At 35.5% G+C, this 12,616-nt stretch overlaps 2 protein-coding genes and 2 pseudogenes across 4 annotated transcripts, besides 1 other annotated feature; 3 read left to right on the top strand and 1 right to left on the bottom strand.

Annotated features, from left to right (window-relative positions):
• Positions 1-10,311: part of a mobile genetic element that runs on past the window's edge.
• TVAGG3_1000700 lies at positions 1,510-1,943 on the top strand (annotated as a pseudogene). The gene has a single exon. A coding segment is annotated over exon 1 (434 nt).
• Positions 3,473-3,930, top strand: TVAGG3_1000690 (annotated as a pseudogene). Its single transcript has one exon. A coding segment is annotated over exon 1 (458 nt).
• Positions 7,313-7,732, top strand: TVAGG3_1000680 (uncharacterized protein; the record flags this gene model as incomplete). The annotated part of the gene is made up of 1 exon (XM_051254300.1): positions 7,313-7,732. One exon carries the CDS (start codon positions 7,313-7,315, stop codon positions 7,730-7,732), a length of 420 nt encoding a protein of 139 aa, XP_051079874.1.
• Positions 10,312-12,094: 1,783 nt separating the features above from the next.
• Positions 12,095-12,573, bottom strand: TVAGG3_1000660 (protein of unknown function, DUF4106 family; the record flags this gene model as incomplete). Its single annotated transcript, XM_051254299.1, has 1 exon — positions 12,095-12,573. A coding segment is annotated over one exon (479 nt), but the record flags the coding sequence as incomplete, so codon positions are not given.
• Positions 12,574-12,616: the final 43 nt, after the last annotated feature.

Raw genomic sequence — 12,616 nt, 5'->3', positions numbered from 1 at the left:
TTTTGCTGAGTAAAATGACCAAATTTCATGAATTTCCTCATATGTTTGCTACCCCGAGAAAAACCGGGGTAGAGATTCCGTACGAAAATCGTGAAAAAATGCGACCCGCGGAAAACCGAGGGTCGAGATTCCGTACGAAAACAGTGAAAAAAACCCTATGAAAACAGTGAAAAAATGCGACCCCGACTTTTACAGGGGTCGCCTAAAACTCATGAAAATCGTAAAAAAATGCGAGTACGTTAAAAACCGTAGTCGCCTAAAAACTCATGAAAATCGTGAAAAAATGCGAGTGGGAGAAAAACCCTGGTCGCCTAAAACTCATGAAAATCGTAAAAAAACTCTATGAAATCATATCTTTTATACAAGATAGAAAAAATAAAATTAACGTTAGTTTTTATTTTTTTTATTTTTTTATTTTGTATGTAAGAACAGGAAATGACAAACACTGAGTTTGAAACAGTTAAAAAGATAGACAATGACACCAAAGTGGTTAGAATTGGTGATTTAAACGTAAGATACTCAAAGAAATACAAAAAATATTCTTTGTCAGACATTTTAACACTATCTGAAGGAAAGAAAGCACACGACTGGGTTAAAAATGCTTCAACTCAGAAAATTTTGACAAGAAATCCTGAGCTTATGATATCGGTAAGATTCTATGGAACAAGAGCATATCTCATCGACAAAAGTCTTATACCAGTAGTTTTGTTCTGGATTGACCCAGTTGTTGGATATAATTTCATAACATATGGTTCATTCGATACAGAACGTTGCAGTGAAGGCTTACTTTACATCGTTCAGAAACCGAAGGACTTCAATACAAAGAGATATAAGATAGGAAGAACATTTAATATAACTCAAAGATATGACAGTATAGTCAATAGAGTCAAGGTTGCGTTTGTTAACGATATGAGAGCTGCTGAAACAGAACTACTTGAAAAGTTTGAGAAATTGTATGGTGCTCCCACGAAAGGTAAAGAAACGTTTGAAGTAGATGAGATCGACAAAGCTATAAAATTATTTGACGAAAGTTGCTGAAAAAATACATGTAAAGCGTTTATTTTTGGTCTTTTATACAAGATAGAAAATAACGCTAATTTTATTTTTTTTTTTTTTTTTTTGTATGTAAAGACAGTAATGTCAACAACAGAGAACACAACAACTGCTATCGTTCATGAAGCCATAAGTGAAGAATACGAGTACATACAGTATAACAAACAGTTACGTCTCATTCGTTCGGTCAAAGATGACATGTACCAAATGCAAAGTATTTTGAATGCTCTTCGTTCTACAAAGCAAGCATACCATTGGTTTGAAAACCAACAGACAAAAGAACTTTTAGAAGAATTTCCTCATATGTTTGCGACCGGCGGAAAACCGCGGGTCGAGATTCCGTACGAAAATCGTCAAAATTTGCCAAATGGTTTGAGAGGTTGGTATGTACATAGACTTTTAGTAAATGCTGTTGCAATGTGGGCTTCACCTCGCTATGCTTGTTATATTTTCATGATGTTAGATGAAATTCATAGACAAGAACGTGAAGAGCTAGAGAACAAGCTTGAAGCAAAAGACAAAAACATACAGAAAAGAATACCACGTTCGGTACCAAAAGGAAAGGAAAAGAACTATAAGTATATGATTTACACTGAAGAGATGGAAAATGAAGAAGACAGAGATATGGTTATGTTGCATTTAGTCAGAAGAAACAACAAAAGCTTTTACGACCTTGCTAAGATTTACAATCTGACAGAAATTGGTTCTATCGCGAAAACTTACCGATTTCAATGACACCGAATGAAGATGTTAAACAGATAGTTCAAGATACTTTACCTCAAACACACTATGATATGAAAGGTTGTACAATACTTACATTCAAAGAAGACTTACCGCTACTGAAGGAAAAGATAACAGAGTATTTCGATAACTTCAAAGAGGAAGAGTAAATGAACCATATATTTTTCAAGCTTGACACCAAAGATGGCTCAGGTAGCTCTAGATGGTAAATTGTCTTGTCCGAGTCCTTCTGGCATTCCGAGTCCTTCCATCCGACAGGAAAAGTTTTTCCTTCCAACAGGAAAAAAATTTCCTTCCAACAGGAAAAGTTTTTCCTTCCAACAGGAAAAAATTTTCCTTCCAACAGGAAAAAATTTTCCTTCCAACAGGAAAAAATTTTCCTTCCAACTGGAAAAAATTTTCCTTCCGACAGGAAAAATTTTCCTTCCAACTGGAAAAAATTTTCCTTCCGACAGGAAAAATTTTTCCTGTTGTCCGTCCGTAAACCATTCAAATTTTCGAAAATTGAGAAGTTTTTGGCCGACCTTCAGGAAAAATTTTTCTTTCCGACAGGAAAAATTTTTCTTTCCGACAGGAAAAATTTTTCTTTCCGACAGGAAAAATTTTTCTTTCCGACAGGAAAAGTTTTTCTTTCCGACAGGAAAAGTTCTTCCTTCCGACAGGACACAAACGGATGGCTGACGTTCCACCAACCGAGTCCATTCCAAAGCCAGAAGAACCGACAGCCCCAGCACCACAACAGACTAAGACTAAAACACTTACATTTTTACGCTTGACTTTTTACAATTTGAACTTTGTTTGCGTAGATATGAATTCTGAAAGAAGTATGAGGGTCTTGTATGACTTTGTACTTCTCCCATAGTTCATGTCTGTCAAACTTACCTGCCATGGACTCTTTCATAAGTTCCATGAAATCGTCTTCGGACAATCCGGGGAAAAGTATGATATCAGTAAGTATTCTCTTTACATCCTTACTTAAACTCTTTGCTGTCTGTACACAAATGACAACTGAAATGTTAAAGTGTCTGAGCTTCTTAAGAATTCGACACATGTCTTGTTCTCTGTTCTTTAACAAAGGATGAGAAGCAAAGTCGTCTAAGATAAGAAGACATCTATGAGGGTAAGTCTTCCAATCGTAAGATTGCAATTTCTTCGAAAGGTACTCAATCTCTTTCTGTTTGTTTCTGAAGTGTTTCTTCTCTAATATTCTCTGCATTTCCTCATTTGGGTCTTTAAACTTAGAATTGACATACTCATTTATAGCATTGTACTTCAAAACTCTTCTTTGGTACTTCTTTATCCAATCTAACAACTCAGAGTCTTTTATACATACTAACTTAGACTTTTTTATAATATCTTTGAACGAATTTACGGTTTGGTCAAATTGACCAGAAGTACTACAAATGACTACTAACTCATAGAATGGGTTCTTCTCATCTAGTTCTTGTTGTTGTGCAGCCGTTTTAAGATAAGTGAAAGTCTTACCCGACCCAGGTGGTGCAATTAGACCTGTTATACCATTCTGAGCAAATAAGAACTTGTCATGTATGGGTTTTATCTGAGCATTTTCCAACTTCCTCTTGTTCTTATTTAAAACATTCTCAAATTTCTTGTCAATGTCAGCAAACTTTTTTTCTAACACATTTTTAGAAAAATTAAAATTTTTATCTTTTAGGAAATGTCTAGCGATTTCGCTATCTATATTCGAGACAAGCTTTTCGACAGCAAAACATCTGTCGACCATAAAATCTTACATAGTGTAAACAAGAGAGGTGAATTTGTTCTAAAGTTCTGTTTCTGGGAATATGACAAGAACCATAAAACCTTAAGCAGAGAAGTCTTAAAATTTGTCAATGACAGACTTGTTGACAGAGATGACGCCTCTTGGAGAGATGAAGTCCAAAAAACTTCTTAGAATGCAAAGAAGACACATGCGCTGTTCTTGAAAATGAAATAGAAAACAGAATAGAAGAGCTATTAAAGGACAAAGACCTTTTACAAAAATATGGTTCTGAGAAGTTTGACATAACTCCACCAGAAAAGAAGAAGAGAGAAAAGAAAGAAAAGAAAGTAGAAGAAGAGAAGAAAGAACCAGAGCCAGAGCCAGTTCCACCGAAGAAGAAATTTGACATGTAAAAATAAAATTTTATTTTTAGAACATTTCTGGGTCAATGTCAATGTTCTCTTCCTCTTTAGGAGCAAACACCGGCTTAGACTCTAAAATCTTTTTACCCAATTTACCTTGAACTTCAACTATCTTAGACTCATAATATTCATAGTCGTCTGCTTTCTTTGGTTCATAAGGTATAACAAGTTTGTATGCTTTGCCTTCTTTAAGGTTTGAGAACCTTCTGTCAAAACTTTCTTTGACTGTTAACAAACCTTCTATGTCTAAGTCTTCAAATTTCGCACCATTTTTAGTCACAATAGCAAACTTAACTGGTTCGATGTTCCAAACTTTGTCAAATGTAGACTTTCAAAATGGTAGAAGTAAACATTCAAATATGTGAATGGGTCTAGTTCTTCTTTAAGTCCTGACATGTACTTGTTTACTGAGATGAATTTCGTCATCTTTTCTATCGGATAAAAAAAATATTTTTTTTAAATTTACTCAGAAAAATTTTTTTTGTATATACACCATTCTGTACGTCTAAAAGACTTTTGACATTTGCCAAGAATGTTCGTTTAGACGCTGTCATATAACCATATTCTTGACAATATTGTTTATACGAATCGTACAATGACCTTTCATCTAAACACTCAAAGTCAGTTTCATCTATGAACAGTTCATATACACTCTTGTTTGCTTCTAACAATGTTTGTCTCTCTTCGGTATGTGGAATTTGTCTTGGATTGAACTTTGAAATATCTAATGTCATGAAATATGAGAACAAGTGGTTGTAAAAGTTAGGTGTCAAAGTTTCTGCTAAGTCGTCAAAATATTCTGTATCTTGCATATGAGAATCTGACGTTCTGACAACTACATATCTTTTGTCAGAACTTTCTAACTTCATCGGAACGGCGTTGTTTGAAACCATGACGAAGTTTGCAACATTTTCACAAACTCTTTGGTCTCTATTACTTTCTTTCAAACAACTCCAACTTGTCTGTTAAAGACTCTTCAAAGCATCTGAGTTTAAAACCTTGTTGTATCTATACTTTGAAGTTCGTTACATACTATAAGTTTCATATTCTCTTATTGAAGAGTTAAATTTACCGCAGATGTTTTCTAAGTTTGTCATATTCGGGTTCGAATAGCCCTCTAACAGTTTGCATAAGATATCTGTAAAGAAAGTGTTCTTACCTGTTCCTTGTTTTCCAATTATGATGAGAGCAGTTTCATTTTTAGCACTTGGATGTTGTAAAGTGTTTGCAAACCAACATAAGATATACTCATAGACTCTTTCGTTTCCATTGCATATAATTTCTTTGACATGGTCTAACCAAGCTTCTATACATTTTCTTTCCATTCTACTTGTTCGTATTTATATCCAGTGAAGATAGAATAGAAGTTTGGAGAAGGTGTATAGAACTTTATACCACGAACTGAAAAATCTTCTAACTTTGACAATAAGATATCCCAAGCATCTAACATCTTCATGCCAACTTGTACGACTTTTATTTTCTTAAGTTTCTGTTTACATTCTTGTTCTGAAACTATTGTCGCTTTAGGTTTGTTAAAGACTACATCCCATTCTTTCATGACATAACATTCTGGGGCAGAGTCGACATAAATGACTAAACGTTTCAAATTCTCGACTGCTTTGTTATAGTCTCTAAATGGACACATATTTCTGAAGGCTTGGAAGTCATAAAAATCTGAAACGTCTATTCTGTACATTTTTATAAAAAATAAAAAAAATATTTTTTTTATTCTTGAGCTATTTGTTGCATTTGTTCCATTTGTTGCATTTGTTGTTCTTGAGCTATTTGTTGTTGAAGTTGTTCTTGTAGTACAATACTTTCACCAGTTGCATCTTCCAATTCGAAACTTTCTGCCGTCATTGACAAATACATAGGACATAAAAGTTTTACAGGAACAAAGTTTGCGTCAACTAAGGTTAAGTTTATGTTTGCCAAAGTGTTTGAGTTCACTAAAGCTGAAAACTCTGCATTCGAATGAACAATAGGCAAACCAGCAAGAAAGTTGTTGTTTATACGCATGAGTATCTTTTGGTCATAGTAGTTTCTGTCGACATTCGAATAGCATTTGAACCTAAGTTTGAAACAATATATAAAATAGGTGTGCTTAAAGTCAATGGAACAGACATTCCTTGTATGCACCTTTTCCTGTTATAGGAAACTGTTGGTAGTAAAAACCAGATATAAGTTTTGTATTATAGCTCATATCGTTTATACTAAACTCAGTCGGACATCCAAACATAATGAAAACCTGCTCTAGTTGCAGACATGTTACATCCGTCCTTAAAGTATTAAATAAGTCAACAAAACCTGTTGGTGGTATATCTGAGTAAGTATCTTCAAAGGAGTATTTTTTTACCATTCACAACAATAAAATCTTCTGGTGTCAAAAGAGCAAAACAGGCTTTAGTCGTCATCGTGTTTAAGGTCAGTTTACAATACCGTCCTTGAGGACTTTGTAAGTTTGTTGTTATAGAATTATATGACTCAGGTTTTTAGTCGTATAGTATAAACCACTATGTCTTCTGCCATTTACATATATTTAAAAGTTTTTCTGAAAGTGGAGAAGAACTTCATCTAAACTTTCACATGGCGTTTCTTGAAGTTCTCTGTCTAAGAAGTTCAAATATTTTGTAAAGACATAGAACTTTCCTTTGTCTACACGAACAAACAAAACAGGGTCTTTCATATCGTTCAAAAGTGTGTAAAGTCCTTTACATGAAATAAAGTCTATATTGTTTTTCTTCAAACATCTTTCAAGAAGTTTTGACATTTTTACTTAGCAAACAAACTTTAATGAAATGTTGTGGTCGTCAAATATTTTTATGACGTCTGGGAAACTATATTTTAAGTTCAACGTTTCACTCCTTTCATAACGTATATCTTGTCAATGACATTATATGAAACACCACAGCAAGCAATGTCGGGTTCTATTTCTTTGATGTTTATATCGTCTGCCTCTGTCAAAAGTTTCAATAGTTCTTTCAAAACTTCATGAGGTGCGATGACATATGAGTTCACTTTTACAGGGTTGTGCTCAACCAAGTTTAACATTATACCCAAAGCCTGACAAATCTTCTCCTGAGTTTTAAGTTGTCTTTAAGTTGTTGGTAGTCGTTTCGAATATCTGCAACAGAACTTAAGTCTCTGCTAACTTCAGGATATGTTGGTTGTTCTTTTACAGGAACTATTGTTATACCATCTTCGTCTTCGTATGGTTTCCCACTTCAACATCTCTTTCTTTGACATTGACAACAACACTTTGACTGTTTGTTTGAGTTGGTGAATTTAACTTCACATCTGCCATCGCCATTAAACCTTTTGAAACACTTACGCTTCTATTTTTCGGAAATGACATTTTACTTAGAATAAAAAGATGGACGTATTTGAGTATCTCTTCGAATTGAAGCAAAACAAAGTTTACACACACAAACAATACAAGTTCATTGACAGAATAGTTCTTTACACAAACAATGGAAAATGTTATAGAATAGCAGTCTTTGCTGAACCAAAATATTTTCATAAAGCAAAGAAAGTTGGTATAACCGAGATGGTGAAAGTTCTTGACGTTGACAAAAATATAACAACAAAACTGACCGATATTTCTAAAGGAAAGTTTTTAATACAATATTATATCAAAACTGGCGTACTGTCAATATTTGACGGAGAGAAGTCAGTTCAAGAACAACTTACTGACCTGCTGCCAAAATCTGCTCGATGGAAGCTGTCGTTATACCAATCTGAGGAGCCCCAGCAGGTTTCATCGAACGAATTTTCAAAAGAGCATCTTCCGTGAAAAGTGCTATTGGTTTTGTAAACTTCTTTGCTTTCAATTCATCTGGACCGTCTCTGTCACCAGTATATTGTATTTGAACTGTACCAACAGTTGAAATACCACCCATAAAGTCTTCTGAGTCAGCAAATGGAATGCCAAGCCAAAAGTTTGAACGGTCTCCATTTGTATATTGAGTGTTTTGAGCTCCTGCATGAGTCCATACTTTCACATATGGCATAATAGAACTTTGCATTTCAGGGTTAATGGTTGTTGTGAAGTTGTTGTTAAAGTTCATAGCATCTAATGTCAAGTTGTATGACCTCATATCTTCAACTGTAGAATATTCTTCTCTTGGATAATATTTGCCATCTATGTTTATATGATATTTAATACCAGGGTTGTAGAAACAAGAATAGTCATTTATAGTTCGTCTGAACAGTACAAACATAGTATCTGCATGTTTCATTGCAGTTGTCAAAGCAATATCTGTTCTTGCACCTGGTTCAGCACTTTGGTTTCCAACTTCACCTGCAAAGTCTTTGACAGATATTTGGTGTATAGGGAACATAAGTGGAACTGCAATATATTTGGCAGCTAAAGCATTTGAAATATCTGGGTCCAACATATAGACTGCAAGTCTGCTTTCTATTCTCTTGCATTCAAACTTTTCGCATGTGAACTTAACTGGGTCCCAAGCAGTTCCAGCAGCATTGAAGTAGTAGTTTACTTCAGTGTTGAGGTTTGAGAAACCAAAGTCTAAGTCAACTTTGTCTTTGCAAAAGTCGGCGAATGACGTTTGATTTGCTCCCTTTACGTCTGTAAGAGTGAATGGGTCTTGTGTTGGTGCAATGACTAAGTTATTTTTGCTTGGAGTAAGTTCGATAGAAATTTTTCCTGCCCAGTTTGGCAAGTATCTTAAAACCTGAAGATGAGGAAAGATGACAAAGGAACTCTAAGTTTCAATTTTACTTTGGTTACTGCTGCTGCAGTTTGTCCAGAAAGGTCAACATAAACTCCTGGAACGTTAGGGTCAAGTCTTCTTATTTTCTCAATAGTTGCATACTGGTCTGTTTGTTCTCTAGCTTGTGGTTGTACTGAGTTTCTCAAAGCGAACCATTCATAGTTTGCCCATGTTACTGTTTGAACTAAGTCAGAGTTAGAATATATCTTATATCCCATGAAAACTTCTGGAGCATATTGGTATCCGACATAGAAAATTCCATTGCAACCTTTCTTGTCAGACAACTTGGCAGAAGGTTTTATTTCAATGTCTTGTTCCACGTATAAGAAAGAGTTGTCAATAGAAATTATATGAAACCTGTCGCAAGCAATATCTACTGTTGTTGAAGAACCTTCTCCAAACTCACCTACGTTTCCATAAGAAACAGCAGTTGTATATTCGTAAGTTCCAGGAACTATTTCTGACCTTCTAATGGCATTGTCGCATTCGTTATACCATTCGGAAACATTTCCATTCATGGCATCCAAAACTGTTGGCGTTATATTCTGAGCGGCGTACATTTCATATGGGTAAAAATATAGAATAGTTGGATTTATATGTCATAATAGAACCCACGTGGACCAAGCTTTACTTTCTTCCTGACTGAGTTTTTAACTCTTCTTTTTCCTTCATTGCCACTACTTTCACTAGATGAAGTTAGTTCTTCACTACTTTCACTTTGTTCTACTCTTCTCTTCTTCTTTGGTGTCGCTTTTGGTAACTTGCCCTCTGCTTCAAGTTGTTGCATCTTTGCCTCATGTTCACCTAGTATGTTGTAAATTTCCCATGTCCTTTTTGCCTTTGGGCTCTGGTCGCCCATCTCAGGTAACCTATATCCTAGAAAGAGTTTGTCATAGTCTGTATTTGAGTCGTCGCGTATTGTTTGCATGACTCTTTCCTGAGTTTCCGGTTCAAGCTCTTCAAACAGTGCCTGTCCATATGGAATATGCTCGTTTCCAAATATATGTTTTTGTAGCCATTCTGGTTTTCTTTCCATGTTACCAACTATATCTTTTGTGAATGGGAAAGCTTTTACCCAATCTTTCAGTCTTGCGTCGTTTATTTCTGTAGTTGGTTTTATTTTGTCAAGGAACATGTTTTTCAATACTAACATTTCATTTGGTACTGTCCAATTGAGTTTTCTTAAATATTCATCCCTTCTCGGTTCATTGTCTGCAAAGTAAGTTTTTATGACATTTTGTAAACTTTCGTTTGCAAGGTCATGTACAATAGGTTCTCTTCCTTCTCCCTCCCTAACTTTCTTTCTAAACTCTTCACCAAATATACCATCTCTATGGTTCTGTGTAGTTCTTTGAGATAAATGTTCTAGAACGTCAGGTGTTATATTTCCATCAGCCATGTTCATTTCATACTGGTCCAAAATATCTGCATGTTTCATATCTTTCAATGGCATTAAAGCCGCGCTTAAAATACCAGCTATATCTCGTTCACCATTCAATTCCATTGCGTCTACAACTTCTTGGAATTGTGGTTGTAAGTTTATGAACCACCTATCCGGATTAGCTTTATGACCCCATCTCATTGTAGTTCCATCGTCTGCAGAAACAAAAGTAGGTTTGTTTCCATCTTGGTTAGGTTCTGAATGAACTTTAAACAATGTTTCATTTCTATATGTTTTCTTGAAATTTAACCTTTTATTTTCACCGAGTTCATCCGAAGATTGAACGTTAAATGCTCGTAAGTAAAAAGGGTTGTTGTATTTGTGTACATTTTCTTTCAGTTCTTCCATTCTATGCTGAATATTTTCATCTGATGTTGGAGTCTTTTGTATGTCGGCGAACATTTTTCGATATTCTTCTACTATGTCAGCCGAATTTTTCTTAGACTCTTGGAAATATTCCATATTCTCCGCATACTCTTGTTGAGGGTCAAGATTTTTCGGCTGTTCCAAATCTTCATCTAGTTCTGTGAAGTTAATTTCCAAAGGAGTGACTTGTTCGTTTCCTTCAGGCTCTTCTAGCTGTTGTTGCTGAACTATTTCTTCCATGTCTGGTTGTATCTGAACTAGTTCTTCCTGTGGAGTTTCTTGTACCTCATCTGCTGGCATTTCATATATTCCGAGACCGTTTTTAAAAAGTTCCCTTTCTAAGTCATCCGGACTCATAAACCTTTCTTCTTTCGTTCCGTCTCTATTTTTTACGCGTTTCATGAAGAGAGTTAAATTGTCATTTAGCTCTGACATCAAATATCTCGGAGTAAATTCGTTCATGTCATTTGGATGATATGCTATTAAATCATATCCCTTAGCGAGCTTGTATTTTCCAGGTTTGAGATTATATCCCCTTTGGTGCAGAGCCATAAAGCTAAATAGGTTCGGGTCAGTATTTCCATCCTTGAACTTTCTAATAGCTTCTTTATATCTGTCACTAAAGTCAATAGTATCTGGGTAACCATAGTCTTCTTTAAGCATTTTTAAGAATTCTTGGTTTCCTTGTTCTCTACTTCTTTTATGTCCTTGCTCTGTTTGTGGTTGTTGCTGTGCAGGGTTTTGAACTGTTGGTTGTTGTGTTGGTTGTTGTGTTGGTTGTTGTGGAGGTGGTTGTGTTGGTTGTTGTGCTGGATTTTGAACTGTTGGTTTTGGTGCATGCCTGTGTCTGTGTCCATGTGACGATGTAAATGTTTTAGGTAGTCCTGGTGCAGGTGCTTCTCTTGGAGGGTTTGGTGGTATATAAGTTCCACCAGCTGGCACATATGTTCCATCTGCAGCGTAATGTCCTACCTGACTTTTCGTTCTTAAGAAAGCATTTACTAGGTCTGTTTTGGTCTGTTGTAACTCTTTTTCTTGACTTTTCACAACAGTTGCTCTAACGGCGTCATAGGCACTTTGAACTGCCTGTCTCGTTGCTGCATCTGTTATTTTCGTCATATTTTGTGCTACTTCTTTTAACTCTTTGTCGAAACCTTCAGACTTCAGTTTCTTTCCAGATGAGAAGTCGTTCACTTGTTTCACCTTACTATGAAGAGCTTCGAAGGCGTTCTTAAAGTCAGCATTTGTTAAAGCTTCATTTGAACTGTCTTCATCCGCTTGTATTTTTGTCCTTATTGACCCTATGAGTTGGGCTGCTTTAGCGTTGGCTTGGGCATCTAACCAGTCATTGTTGGCTTTTATATATTCTGCGCTTTTCATTGCCTTTTGCATAGCCGCGTCGTTATTTTTACTTTCTTGTGCTAAGTTTTCATACTGTACGGTTTGGTTTTGCAACTGTAAAAGTTTTTCTGCCTTTACATTTGCTTCAACTTCTTTTTTATACTCATCGCTATCCATATATGTCTTCAGGGCTTTTTGTTTTATCTCTTCATCTTTCAGTATTTTATATTGAGTAGTATGGTTTTTCAAATTTATGACATCTTGTTCCATTTTTGCTACTTCTGCTGCTTTTTCTGACACTTTTTTCGCATATTCCTCTGTACTTAGTTCTTTCAGTTGTTCTTCTTTCTTCTTTTTCTCTACGTTTAACTCATTGAGTTTCTTTGTGTGTCTGTCATATTCTAGTTTCTTTTCGTTTTCACTTATTTGCTTCTGTATGTCTATGTTTGACTTTTTGACATCTGTTATTTGATTTTTGAGTGAACTCAAATTCATTTGACTTTGAGGGTTATAGGCTGTTCCGTCTGCAGCTCCACCATAGCCTGCCATTTTCGCTAAAAGTGCCGCTCTTAAACCTCCACTCTGTGCACCAAGAACTCGGTTTAAAAGCATAGGATTGCTTGACATTTGTTGCAACATAGTGGGGTCATTCAGCATTTGTTGTTGCAACTGTTGTTGTGGTGTCAGTCTTACTATTGGATGTTTCAATGCTCTCTTCCTCTTACGTATATTCTTACGTAGCTTACGTGGCATTTTAAGTGAAGTTAAAAAGCGGTTTTATACTAAACATCTTCGG

Source organism: Trichomonas vaginalis, chromosome I, assembly GCF_026262505.1.
Source record: "Trichomonas vaginalis G3 chromosome I, whole genome shotgun sequence".
Lineage (NCBI taxonomy): Eukaryota > Parabasalia > Trichomonadida > Trichomonadidae > Trichomonas > Trichomonas vaginalis.
Note: the sequence above shows the minus strand (reverse complement) of the source record. Positions and strands in the feature narration are given on the sequence as shown.